This window comes from Synchiropus splendidus, chromosome 1, assembly GCF_027744825.2.
Source record: "Synchiropus splendidus isolate RoL2022-P1 chromosome 1, RoL_Sspl_1.0, whole genome shotgun sequence".
Lineage (NCBI taxonomy): Eukaryota > Metazoa > Chordata > Actinopteri > Syngnathiformes > Callionymidae > Synchiropus > Synchiropus splendidus.
In genome coordinates, this window is record NC_071334.1 from 8313185 (window position 1) to 8326179 (window position 12995).

The window sequence follows — 12995 nt, forward strand, 5'->3', positions numbered from 1 at the left end:
GAGAAACCACAAGACAGGTCTTGCAGCACTTGACAAGTCACATAATTCCAATCGGCGATAGAGATGAGTCATCAATATCCCAGCCAGACGGGACAAATATAGAGTTTCACAGGCTAAAAATAGCCTGGTGGTCACTACACTGAGTGAGAAGGAGAATTCTCGTGTCACCCAGAACGATTGCCAGACATTGACAGAAACCTTTTTACGGCCGCTGCCAGGCAAAAGCTCGAGGCGAAAACAAAGGAAGCGGTGACTTGGGTTTGCTAAATATTTCACCATGAGTCATCAGATGCGGCACATGAGCCCCACCTTATAGAGACATCAACCTTTCGGTGTCACTTCCAGCATGCAGTCGCACCACATGAATAACTATAAGCTGCTTTGTAACCGGATCTTCTGATACCTCGCTTTGGCTGCAGCTCCTGTGATCCCCCTGAAAACACCTCTGGAGGTTTGGGATTCATGGTGCTCTGGTGTAAGGCGGAGTCAGAGTTCGTCCTGAGTGTGTGAGAAAGACGAGAGGTTGGAGGGAGCCAAGCAGAAGCCCACAAGTGAGCGTGTCCACGGAAAGGATAGATGAACAGAAGCACAGAGCCGCGTGATTAAGATTTGACGGGTGACTGTCTTTTCATCTGGTCTCGGGTGCCTTACCTTCTCCAGCTGGTGTCAGGTGGTGGGGAGAGGTAAACTGAGCTGTAGGGACAGCTGTCGATGTGAATTACGTTAAGGCTAATGACGGACAGACGAAACACTCATCCACATGTTCACACCTTCAGGATTAACAGATGAAAACACAACACTCACTTAACACTGCATCAGTTCCTGTCACAGAAATCCAGACAGAGCAGTCTCCATGTGTCAAGCAGAATGTAAGGTTATCCAAGGGAAGTACCATGAGCTGGGGCACTAAGAGACTGAAAGACCTTCTCAAGATTAATACTATTGTCTTACACTTTTACAGTTCCATCGAATGATGCCAACCGTGGGATGCCAAACACGAACGATGAAAAAGTCCAACTTCAAAATTGCGAAAAAACCCACTAAACTCAAGGTAATTTAACACACAGGTAGGCAAATTCAGGGAGCTGCGGAGGGACCCCCTTATTGAGTTGTTGCAGGGCTTTTGCTGCGTCTAGTTGCTGTATATAAAAGGACACTTGGTACCTGATACCTGGAATTTTCATTCAGACAGACACACTTCTCGACAGTACGACAACTGTCAGCGCAACTCTACAGGTGGTTTCAGCCATCATTCCAAAAAACTGAGGTGAGATCCAGGATGTTTGAATCTGAATCCATTCTAGAGATAGCCCTAAGCGATGATCAGGATCTGTCCATTTCTGTGAAAAAATATGTTTCCGATCATTCCCTTCAGTCACCAGTAGCAAGCCCCTGAGTGCAAGTGTCCCTCACTCTTTCCTTCACAAAACAACAAGCCACAAATGGCGGCAACCCACAACTAACATACCTTGCAGGGGAAGCAGGTTAAAAGACTTAAAATGTTACACTTGATCAGATTCATCATGAGGACTGGAGGCAGGACATTGGTCCACTCCAGTCATGCACTCCAGTCATCGCACCTTATTCGAGAGGCTATTAGCCTAGTGGTGACAATCAAGTCGACTTAACTGCATTGTAAGAGAGGAACTCACTATTTTCAAGGCTCCAGAGTACATGGAAAAAGACATAATGAGAGGCTCTGCAGGACTGGCTTGCAGAACTGGGAGCAGTAGAGGATCTTTCTGTTCTGCGGGAGCAACAGGACGGAGGGCTTCACTTGCAGAGCGGAGCTGGGGAGCCAAAATAAGAGTGGGATTCCTTCTTCTTTCAACATTAAGATTTGACTGTGTCTGCTGGACAGGAACACACAGTCCATCCCAAACAAATTTTCAACAGTCAAAGCAACAATTAGATGAGCGTGCAGACACAAACATTAGCTCCAACAAAGGATATTTGGCGTCCATGTTTGTCCACAGACAGCGGTCGGCGATGTGGAGACGTGATGCGGTTCCTGTCCCGGTACACCCGCTCCACTAATCCATGGTGCCTGGTGGTCCGACTGGTGTCTAACACCGAGTTCTACAGTGAACACACCCACATTTTACTGAGGCCTGTTCGCGCGCACGCACACACACGCACGCACGCACGCACGCACGCACGCACGCACGCACACACGCACACACGCACACACACACACACACACACACACACACACACACAATTCTGCCGGATATGTCTGAGGATCAATGGTGCAAATGTGTTCACTTTAAAATGAGTCAAGCCATGGGGGCCCCGCACCGATGCTTGAGTGGGCAAATGCACTTAAAGATGGAAAGCCATGACAAGCAATGAGGAAATTTAGAGACCAATTTACACTGCAAAGGTCAGCTTGAGATTCATTCATTTACATCTTATGTCATCCAGACTCCCGTAGGCGTACTGTGATTTGGAAGACACTACAAAATGCACTTGTTGTCATCCTTATCCTCGCCGACAGCTAAAAGATAAAACACTTGGATATAAAGCATGGATTTACCAGCTGAGGAAATTCTTAGGGCTCACCTGAAAAGGCAGGTCAATGTTGCCATTTCCAATCTGATTGACATTGGGCAGTGAGCCTCCATAGTACTGTCCACGATTCTGCCCTAGTTGCAAATACTGGGTCTTCTGTAACTGCAGCTGTGCAAAGTAAAATTGCATGAAAGCATGAGTGAATGACTGGTCTGACACACACACAGACACACACACACACACACAGTAAAATGATGCTACAATGAGTAACGTGAGTTTACAGTCACCTGACAGAGAATTCACTGACGGACCGATGACACATGAGGAGAAACCACAGAAAAAAGGAAACATGAATGGAACTGATAGTGGCTCATGAGAGTGAGTGCCTTTTTCTTTTATATTCATGTTTTCTGTCATATTAAAGTGTGATTGTTTAACTCATTTTAGTTCCTAGACAGTTTGTGCTGAACAGTTCCTCAAACTTTTATTGACAATTGTGTCACTGATGATTTGACATTTTAAATGATCGCAACTTCTCAAAGGTCTGTCCAACGCAAAACACAATTCGAAGGAAGAGAACTGGTGCTTTGTGCAGTTCTACTACAGTAGCCCGCAGCACCTCTGCTTTGGGACCTCCCACCCACCCCAAGTACAGAGAAGATTCAGCAGTGTCGCCCGCCTCGTGGCTGAAGAGTTACGCAGGCTTCTCAGTGCAATTACTCCTCAACAGTTGGTGCTATTGAAAATATTCTAATAGTTCCTGACAGCAGAAAACAATGGTTTTCCAAGGCATATGGGTAGAAAAAAAAATAACGCTCTCAAATTGTCTGACTACTTCAGGGTGCAATGCATTCATTTTTTTAGCCCAGTAGAAGATACAGAACAGTATGTAAGTGCATGTTCATTGGGGCTTGTAAATACATATACATTTGGCCCGATTCGATATTTTCCCAGTACTAATACCCAATACTTTTCCCAATAAGCAAATTTATATTGTGATTTTGGTTAGTGATTCTTTGACCATGGTTGTATTTGTGTTTTTATGGAGTATTGTTCATTCATTATTAATACAAAAAGCAGGTTATATGCAATTCCAAGGTGCCAGAACAGGTTCTGACAGTAATATTTTGGGGGCTAAATTGTTTCAGTAATTGAGAACCTGCTTTATTGCAAACCAATGTGAAACAGGCATAAAGTCGCATTTTCACAAAATTTGCTAAAAATGTTCAACATTCAGATGGAAACCCCATTTCTGTTGTGAACCTGAGCCGATATCCTGTCCGCAGCACGCCTGGATTTAAAGTGATCATTTTCTGCTCAATATAATGAAAGAGTCGCTAAACATACCAATATTAACAATATTAAGAACTGTGCTTGCCAAACGTACATTAATCCGTAGTACGCCATATTGTCGTGAAGTGGCAACCTTTGGGGAGAGAGCCAAGGCAGACGGTGCTGTGATGTCATCGTTTTCAAAGAGATCCGGATCCGCTGTCCACACAGAGACACGGATCCAGCGTTTTCAAATTCATTCACTCGGTTTCAAAAAGCATCAGAGCCATGTGGAGACAATGTCAGGACATGACTGTCTCTGTGTGGACCGGGTCTTGCTCGAAAAACCATGCAGTAACTGACAGTGGCAGTGAGACTATCAGGCTGCTCAGACTAGCTCTCATCACTTGGCTGAAAAACTTCATAATTATTATATATACTGTATTATTATTAGTATGTGGTGACATGACTGTGTTCAGTGATTGAAAGGCAGAGCCTCACTGCTTCTCAATCGACACTTTTAACTTCGGAGTTGGATGAGGAATCACAGACTTAACTCAATCTGTGACACGGATCAGGGTCCCTGGGAATTAAGACAAATTTCAATCGAGGCGTATGATTTTAAAAGTAAATATCAATGGCGAGACAAAATACCGACACACTAAAATATTGCGATACTTGCGGCCTGTTCTTTTTTTTAACATGCTATAACTACACTGAATAAATGCACTTGTATTTTATGGCTTACAACTACTACGCGGCAGAACTCATGAAAAACAAAAAAAATTCTGATTACATTTTCAGAATTTGATCTTTATCTTTGTATTCTTAGAAGCATTTTTGCAGTATTTTTTCCCTGTATTATCGCTTGTTGAGAGTATGACAATATATCATACTGCATAGACCACACCTGTACTGGGATACATATTGTCAGAATCCTCCCATCTACGATGTTAAACTTGGTGATTTTAACCGTTAGGAGATGCGATTCTCATTGGCTGCCAGGCCACAGTGTAAACCCGCAGGAAATCCTTTTATCTATCAGACTGCATTTGAGATCAAGGGTGACATGAACACGAGCGATGGAATGATGAATGGGTGGAAGACAATAGACCGGACAGGTTGCATAACTTGCAAATTAAGTTTAAGACACGTGTTAAATAATTTAATCACAGCAAAAACAAAACACTGAAAACCATCTGAAGTTAAGCAAATTACAAGATCGTCAAAGTGAAAAATACTATTGAATTATTTTAGCTATTATCATGAAACAAATAAATACCATGAAGGATTTAAACCACATTCCTGGAGCAAAATTGTACAAGACAGCAGCTCAGGTTTACGTTGCTGGAGTACAGAATGTCGGAAGACATGTGACAGTGAAAACTTGAATTTTATGCTGGTTCTGAGCTCCTTCCTACAGTAGAGAACCTGCCTGCATTATAGATAGAATGTACTTTTACGCGCTCGCTTATAAATAACGACAGGATTTGGCCTCAATAACGGGTTAATAATTCAAAAGAAATGTCTTGTAAAACACGAAATAAATCCGGTGAGGAAGTGTTTTTTCATCCAGATCGATGCATGGACTCAGCAGAAACAGTTGTCACGGAGAGGCGACAATAACTGTGACAGGAATAAATCTCAATATTACAGCAGCTGTGCTGGACGACAACAAAACAAACCACAGACGCACTCGCAGGCTGGCTCACGCTACCCCCACATTTGGACAGGGGCGCTCCCCGAACCCGCCTCGCTCATGCAGACCGCTCCTTTCTCATATTCTCATCGTGTCACGCGTTTTATTCGCTCATACATCATCTGGCTTGATCTCCGCGACGCTCGCTAGCTGCCAAGCTGCGCCGCCGCCGCCGCCGCCGCAGCAGCAGCAGCGTGAATGTCCGCGGGTGTGGACGTCTTACCCGGGCGGCTCTGGTGATGTTCAGGTCCTTCATCACTTCTTCAAACGCGGCGGTTTCCTCCGCCTGTTTCTGGTTATGCAGAGCGATTTTCTCGCTAAATTTGCGCGGATTGTTCGAGGACGCCATCTTTCCCTCTGCTTCTGAATGGAATGTTACGCTACGCACCGCACGCTCGGGCCTCGCCGTGACGTCACCGCGCATGGGCACAGGGAGGAGAGCGCATGAAAACAGTGGAGGATGAATAGGAGTGTATTAGAGCCACCAGGATATTGAATGGCTGAATATAACATTTCAAATAGTATCGATCAGAAAATGAGGTGACAGGTGCCAATAATATGAAACTGAAATGTATTCATGTCTTAAACGTACCTATTTTTTTCTTTTTTAAGACACAAATACTATAAAACAAAGAGGAAGTATGAGAAAATTATTAATATTTTTCAGTTTATATATTTTATTGTCAACATGGATCATACATATTGAAAGATCTCAGAAGCACAAAACATGTAGATAATGATCTAAAATGGTATTACAAGATATGTTTTGCCATTTAAAAAAAGACTGAGAAAAGGCACAGCTGAAATGAGCATTGTTACATTAAAATAATATTCAGTATAATAAGGGAACAAATATGCTCATTACTTACCTTAGGTCTTCATTTTAAAAACCTAAAAGTAACTATTACATACTAACAATTAATTTAGTAACGCATGATGAAATAAAGAAGGGTGGAGATTTAGAGGAAGGCGAGAGTAAATTACTCAATATATTATTATATATTACATATACTGATGATGCTAATACAAAATCTAAAAAAACATAATAATTTCATGCAAAGCTGCTCTGATGAAACGCAAAATAGGGCCACTTTAAAGCCTTTTTCAGGTTGGGTTGGTTGTTTCTCAAGATTTTAGAGCAGAGAACGCCATCAAGTGGACACTAAAAATGAGGAGCCAGGAGTAAGACAGGAAAGTTGGATCACTGCAGCAGGACAGTTGAAGAAAGTCTAGAGGCTGGTATGCACTGTAGAGGACACTTCATCACATGACAGGAGTTTGGGAGAAAATAACAGTATTGGAGTCAAGGAGTTCATGAGGTGATCATTTTATAGGGTGCTATGTTGGAGAAAACTTTCAAATACGGTTGGTGGTTGTGTTAAAGGAAGCAGGATGTGACGTTGGTAAGATGTAAAGCGAACAAAATGTCAGAAGCAATGATGGGTGGTCGAGGCTTCATGAAACAGTGTGAAGATTTTCAGGGGCCAGTAGATGGCACACTCCAACTCTAATATCATTGGTCTTAAACCACTAGTCAATGAAACCACCACTCAATGAAACGCCATATAATTTCCAAACCAGCAGCGCCACCTGCTGGGCTCTGAAAACAAACACACTGTTTCATGAAGATTCATCTGCCCATCGCTAGCACAAAGGTAAACGAGCTTGTGTAATGGTAGGCTGAAGAGGCCCTGTTTCCAGAGTGCAGTAGGTGGCGCTCTTGACTTAAAAATCATATCAAATGATCCAAAACCCATGAAAATATGTTGAGAGTGCCATCTAGTGGGCTTTGAAAATGAGGACACTGTTTCGTGAAACCTCATCAGACCATCACTAGTTTGTTTGTAAGCTCTGTGTTATTACACGGATTAGTTTGGATCATAAGAGCAAGCAAAGTAGGTTAGTACGGTTTGTTGCTTGAGATATCATTATTGAACAATGCACACAAGAGTTTCATCTTCAAAAGCCGATATAGTGCATGAATAAGTGAGGGCGTCACACCTGAAATCAAGTATCGCAGAAGTGGAAGCTGGGCTTTGTAGAGACCCAAAACATGCTATAAACACAGAGTATTGTAAAGGTTGTTTAGGTTCCATGACACAGCCATGATACTTGAGAAGAATATAGGTGTTAGGATGAAGTCTCACTCCCTGCTGAATTATTGATGCGATGTTTCTGTGTGTCGGTCAGATACACTAACATGTAAATATTTCAGCAGCGAGCGAGACAGGCAGGTTTCTCTCCTCAGGGTAAGCTCACCGACAATGAGTGTTTTTTTACTAAATGTTGAATGAGTCATGAACCTCTACAGACTCAGGATTATGAACATAAGGAGTCACATTTGAGAGCGTTTGTGAAAGAGGATAAATCTTTAATAAAGGACACACAGACAAGCCTACATTCCCCTCAGCTCCCCTTCGTATTGCACTTGAAACACAGTACAGTATCATGTATTTATAATGTACAGATAAAAGGAAACCACGAACAAACAAGGAGAGAAGCAGATAGACTGCTTTTACCTTCATTGATTCCTATCAAAAAATGAACAATATTCATGAGGAGAGCAGGATTGTCTGCCCAGGAAAGTGCCGCGATGCAGTTGGAATCAAAGTTGACGGAAGCATCAATGAACGTTTAAAATGTGCAGAGTGGGCAGAGTGGAAGAGCAGCGGATGGTAGTACTCCCACAGAAACATTAATGATTGATGCGACTGCAGTGTCAACAAATACAGTGAACTGGAGAACATCTCCTTCAGTAGGTAGTGTGTTGTGGTCCTGAAAAGTGGAGCCTGGAGATTAATAAGAAGCATGACTGAGGTTTCAGGTGGAGGAAACACAACAACCAAACATGCGCATTTTTATGCTCATCGATTTGATATCAATACTGACACATGCTGACAGCTCCGTTTTTGTGCTTGTAGAATGAGGATGAGGTTCCACTCGACTTACAATCAAACTGTCTACACGTTTGTTATATTTGACTTGATACAAAACAAAAACCGTCAAGCTGTAGTTCCATTAAAATGAGGGTTATTAAATAAGTAACTTTTAACTTTTGCTAATAATTTCCTGTCCTCGGAATGTTTGTCTTACGATTTTAAAATGCAATACTGCACCCAAAAAGAGGACACAGTGATGAGGACCTGGAACTCGTGACGGCTCCAGGTCAGCGTTGCGTGGTGCTTTGTGGAAGTATAACTGGGGTACAGGCAATTCCAGCAAAGGACTCGGGGAAGTGCAAGTCTCTCTCCCACTCATCGGTGTCAGTGTTGTAAACCTGGACGATGCTCGTGACGTTATTCAGGTGCCAGTTGTAGCCTCCAACAATGAAGATCTTCCTGTCTAGGAGGCAGCACCCCGCCTCAGACTGACCCGCCCTCATGGGGGTGACAGTGGTCCACTGGTCGCTCTCCGGAACATAATACTCCACATCCAGCACGTCAAAGCAGCGGTCCACGTTGTCCATCCGACCCCCCAGGGCGTAGACCCGGTCCCCGCAGCTGATCATGGCGTGCAGAACTCTGGGTTTGTTCATGGGAGCCCTGAAGTCCCACTGATCGGTGGCCGGGTCGTAGGAATGAAGGGTCTTCTTATCGTCCAAGGATATGCCGTAACCACCGGAGACGTACAGCTTGTCTCCGCACGGGGAGCCCGCATGACCCCATATCCTGCGTTTTAACGGCTCCACATAGGTCCACTCGTTCTTCTTTGGACAATAGCACTCCACCGACGACAGACTACCGGAACGATTGCGCCCTCCGGTGGCATATAATAGTCCATGCAGCACATTCAGCTGGAATTGAATCCGTGCTTCCTGCATCGGTTGGATGCGCAGCCATTGACTCAGGTGAGGGTCAAAGCGGTAACACATGTCCACGGCGCCCTCGCCGCTGCGATACTGCAAGTGCTGTCCCCCGACCACGTAAACAAAGTTATCGAGAACAGCCACGCAGGCATGGCTGCACGCCGTCTCCATTTCTGTGAGCTCTTTGAACTGGCGAGAGGCGAGGTCTGGCAGGAAGAAGACTTTGGTGCTCACCGTGCGGTCGTTGTCGGTGTACGGTGTACCCCCAAACGTTATCAGGGACATGACATCGGAGCGAATGAGGGTCCGAGGACACTGCATTTCGTGTTGTCGGAAGGGAAGAATCTGGTAATTGAAGGCTTCTAGTAAGTACTGGCGGCACAACATGTCCTCCACCATGATATCCACCGTTTGAATGTTGTCCACCAGCTCGGAAGAGCGCATGAGCGGGAAGCGGACATGGCAGAGGACGTTGCTGGCCTCGGCGCGACGACACTCGTCGTGGCGGAGCCATCTGATGGCGGCATGGAAGAGGTCGATCTCACTGCAGTTCTTCAGCTTGTTGCTCTTCAGGAAGAAAACAAGGCGCTCCATGGGAATGTGCAGGAAGTCCTCTTCCTTGGATATCTGCAGGAAGTGGTGAAAGGTGAAGGCGTCCACCGACTCCTTAAGAGAGGACAGGCTGAAGGTGGTGGCCATCTGGCCGATGTGCAAACACGTCTCCACGCTCATCGCGGACTTCAGGAACTCTTCGCACAGCTCCACGACCGGCACCATCTGGAGAAAGACGGCTGCACCGAGGACATCCTGGATGCAGTCCAGGTCTAATGTGACCTCTGAACTGTAGGCAAAGTCAATGATGTGCTTGAGCCCTCGGGCGGACAAACCCTTCAGCTCGATGGTGCTTTGATTCGACTCCCTCATGCCTCCAGTAAACATAGCCCTGCAACACAAGCATGATCGATCGTGTCACACTCGTGCAACACCAGGACGAGAAGCAAGCTTGACAGATGTAGCTCTCTGTCACTGTATTACAAATGTATTACTACATACTATAGTATAACACAATCCAAGGTGAACAGAAACTCCACAACATTTTTTCCATCTTTGACTTAGACATCCTTAAATACTTTGTGAAATTCTGAAAACTCACTTTGAATTTTTAACTTTTCATTTTCATGATTCTCCATAAATTCACAAGTGTGGGAGTCCGCTGTATAATGGTGTCGATCACAGATAAATCTGTTCCTCAGACTCCAGGGTGTGCAGGGTGTCGCCTCTTGCCTGACGCCCTACACACAGGCAGGATGTCTTGAAGACGCCCTGTTTTTCCTACTGTTTTCTTTGGTAACTTCACTTAACTTTTTAAAAATATTGACTGACTCAAGCCTTCCTAGCAGTCGTTGCCGCCATGTTCCTTGCAACATGAAGTTAGATAACAATAGCAATCGTGCCCTGCTGATCTGGACCTTTAAGACGGAGAAGCATTGTGAGCGTCCCAAATAACGCAGCACAAACTGACAGTGAGACTGAGCACTGCAGTCAGATGTAAACTCATGCACTGTCATGATGCGCCTGAGGTCAGGCCAGTGAGCACCATTTTATCCGGTCTGTTTCAAGACTGTTCTCCAGTTTGACCTCACTTTGATATGTTCATTCAATTTTATTGTAAAAGTCAAAGAAGAAATCCCACCTAAAAAGCCTGATGTTAATCATGTTCTAAAATGTCATCAGTTGAGGACATATTTGTAGGTAAAACAGGCGTACAGCGAAGGAACACAATACATTACTATTCATATAGGGGCATCAGGTTTTTCAATTAAGTAATTTAAAGAACGAAACAATTCATTGAGTATTTTTAGAAATCTTGAGTAACATGAAAGGGCTCCTGGTTTGAAGGGGCAATGTGTTAAACATGAAAAACTTTCATGAATATATTAGGTGATGGGTTTTGAAAACCTAAACGTTCTCTTATTACTCGACTACTTTGGACGCACACTTAACCTGTGAGTGCGCTGCGCGTAAATAATGGCCAGCACGAGCCTCTGAGTGCTCGGAATTTAAAACCTAAATGGACATGAAAGCTCTCATGATCCAGACTAACCTGAAATAATCACTACAAGCAGCCAGCACAGCTTTGTGGACCTGGAATCGCTCCTCATTGATGGCCAGCACGACGTCTAGTAGTTGACCCTGAGCCCTCAAGACCGACAGGCCCTGGAGGAGGGTGGCACTGTGGCTCGGAGCTGAGAAGGTGCAGCGCAGGGTGCTATTCTTGTTTGCCATACTGCAAGACAAAAAGACCTTGTCACACCCAGGGAATCAAGGAACACTGGCGCTCCGTACATTCACTCCCAGCCTTTAGGCAGGATGACCTCAGACTCTGAATGTTCAACTAGTAACGGTATGGTCTGCACATGAAGAGTAAATATAAAGATGTTTCATAACTATGAAAATGTGCATCTACTTATATTGGTGAGTTAAAGAAACAAAAGTATCATTTTCCACTGCCTGCTTCACAACATTGCTTTAAAACATTTCAATATTAAGCATTTTGATTTAAACACACATCAAACATTTATATGCCTTTCACTGTGACAGTTAAAACCAAGTTCTGAAGGTGTTTTATTACATGCATAAGCAGATTCAATGTCATATTATTCATATCAAACGTCATTATTTATATTAAATTATTACATTTCTCGATAATCGATATTACTTGCAAGGTCCTTAGAGTACACAACACGAAATGGAGCGATTCTTAAAAACACCACGTAGTGATACGTATTATTTATTTGACGAGTTCTTGCAGGCGGAGGCCTGAGGTGCCTCCTCGGTCTTTCCTAATCTCAAACACCGACGTCCCCTGCTGGACTGAGGTCATAGGGACGTGGTGGAATACCGTCAATAAATCGCGGGAGCGGGCCGGTCGGTCGGCCTCACACCGGCTCACTCACCTGCTCTGTGGATGATTCGAAGCAAAATCGCCACCATCCGATTCTGCCATCTTCTACCACCAGGAACCAAACATGTAGCATTGTCTAAAGTTGAACTTGACTGCACGTCTTTCCGCTCATCCCGAGGGCAGTGTGTCGGACCAGACCGGGGAGGTGCAGCTGCAGGCGGCGGCGGTGGTGAACACTTCTGGATCCGGGGATGGTGACGGTGCTGACCTCCTACCTGCTGGTCGATCTGCAATTGTCCTCCTCAGCCGCCAGACATCGCTATTGCGTCGAAGAGAAAACACCGTAGCGACTGCTGCGCATGCGCATCAGCCATCCCCCATGACGTAAACATACATCACACACACACACAAAAATCCAAAAATGCAATACATTTTGGGACTTTTAATTTGAAACAAAGACAATATGTAAAAGAGTAACAGAAATGTACTCGCTTTCCTCTCTGTATTTTATGATGTATTATATGAAAAAAAAAATTCGCTTTCCTGTCTGTATTTTATGATGTATTATATGATTTTTTTTTTTACTTTCATATAATACATCATAAAATACAGAAAGGAAAACGAGTATATTTCTGTTACTCCTTTACATATTGTCTTTGTTTCAAATTAAAAGTCCCAAAATGTATTGCATTTTTGGAAGCCATTGTAAGTGTTGTCGGTGTGGAAACACACTTGTACTGTGAACTGTGTCACAACAAGACCCCGAGGCCAAATGTGGCCCACCACATTTTATGTGGCCAGCA

The 12995-nt window shown here is 44.2% G+C and overlaps 2 protein-coding genes across 5 annotated transcripts in view; both read right to left on the reverse strand.

Moving 5' to 3' along the window:
• The window catches only part of crtc1b (CREB regulated transcription coactivator 1b), a 20285-nt gene extending 14404 nt beyond the window's left edge, over positions 1-5881 (reverse strand). For 2 of the 3 annotated variants that reach the window (XM_053853291.1, XM_053853290.1), the window contains exons 1-5: positions 5706-5881; positions 2563-2679; positions 1952-2079; positions 652-711; positions 404-498 (exon numbers count right to left, since the gene is read on the reverse strand). In XM_053853291.1, coding sequence (XP_053709266.1) covers positions 404-498; positions 652-711; positions 1952-2079; positions 2563-2679; positions 5706-5831 — 526 coding nt within the window. In that variant the 5' untranslated portion in view covers positions 5832-5881. The remainder of the gene's footprint in view (positions 1-403; positions 499-651; positions 712-1951; positions 2080-2562; positions 2680-5705) is intronic. The other variant, XM_053853292.1, reaches the window with a different exon arrangement.
• Positions 5882-7841: 1960 nt separating this feature from the next.
• Positions 7842-12501, reverse strand: klhl26 (kelch-like family member 26). Of its 2 annotated transcripts, XM_053853293.1 has the most exons (3): positions 12245-12501; positions 11392-11574; positions 7842-10230 (listed from the first exon to the last, which is right to left on the reverse strand). In XM_053853293.1, exons 1-3 carry the CDS (start codon positions 12292-12294, stop codon positions 8649-8651), a joined length of 1815 nt encoding a protein of 604 aa, XP_053709268.1. In that variant the 5' UTR covers positions 12295-12501; the 3' UTR covers positions 7842-8648. The 2 variants fall into 2 exon arrangements, with proteins under 2 accessions (XP_053709268.1, XP_053709269.1); XM_053853294.1 differs by lacking the exon at positions 11392-11574.
• Between the last annotated feature and the right edge of the window lie 494 nt (positions 12502-12995).

Bases quoted from the DNA above. Each gene is read 5' to 3' on its own strand.
- klhl26 (XM_053853293.1), bottom strand. From the start codon at position 12,294: ATGGCAGAATCGGATGGTGGCGATTTTGCTTCGAATCATCCACAGAGC. The intron at 11,575-12,244 runs GTGAGTGAGCCG...TTTGTCTTGCAG, and splicing joins TCGAATCATCCACAGAGCAG to TATGGCAAACAAGAATAGCA. The intron at 10,231-11,391 runs GTTAGTCTGGAT...CTTGTGTTGCAG, and splicing joins GCTTGTAGTGATTATTTCAG to GGCTATGTTTACTGGAGGCA.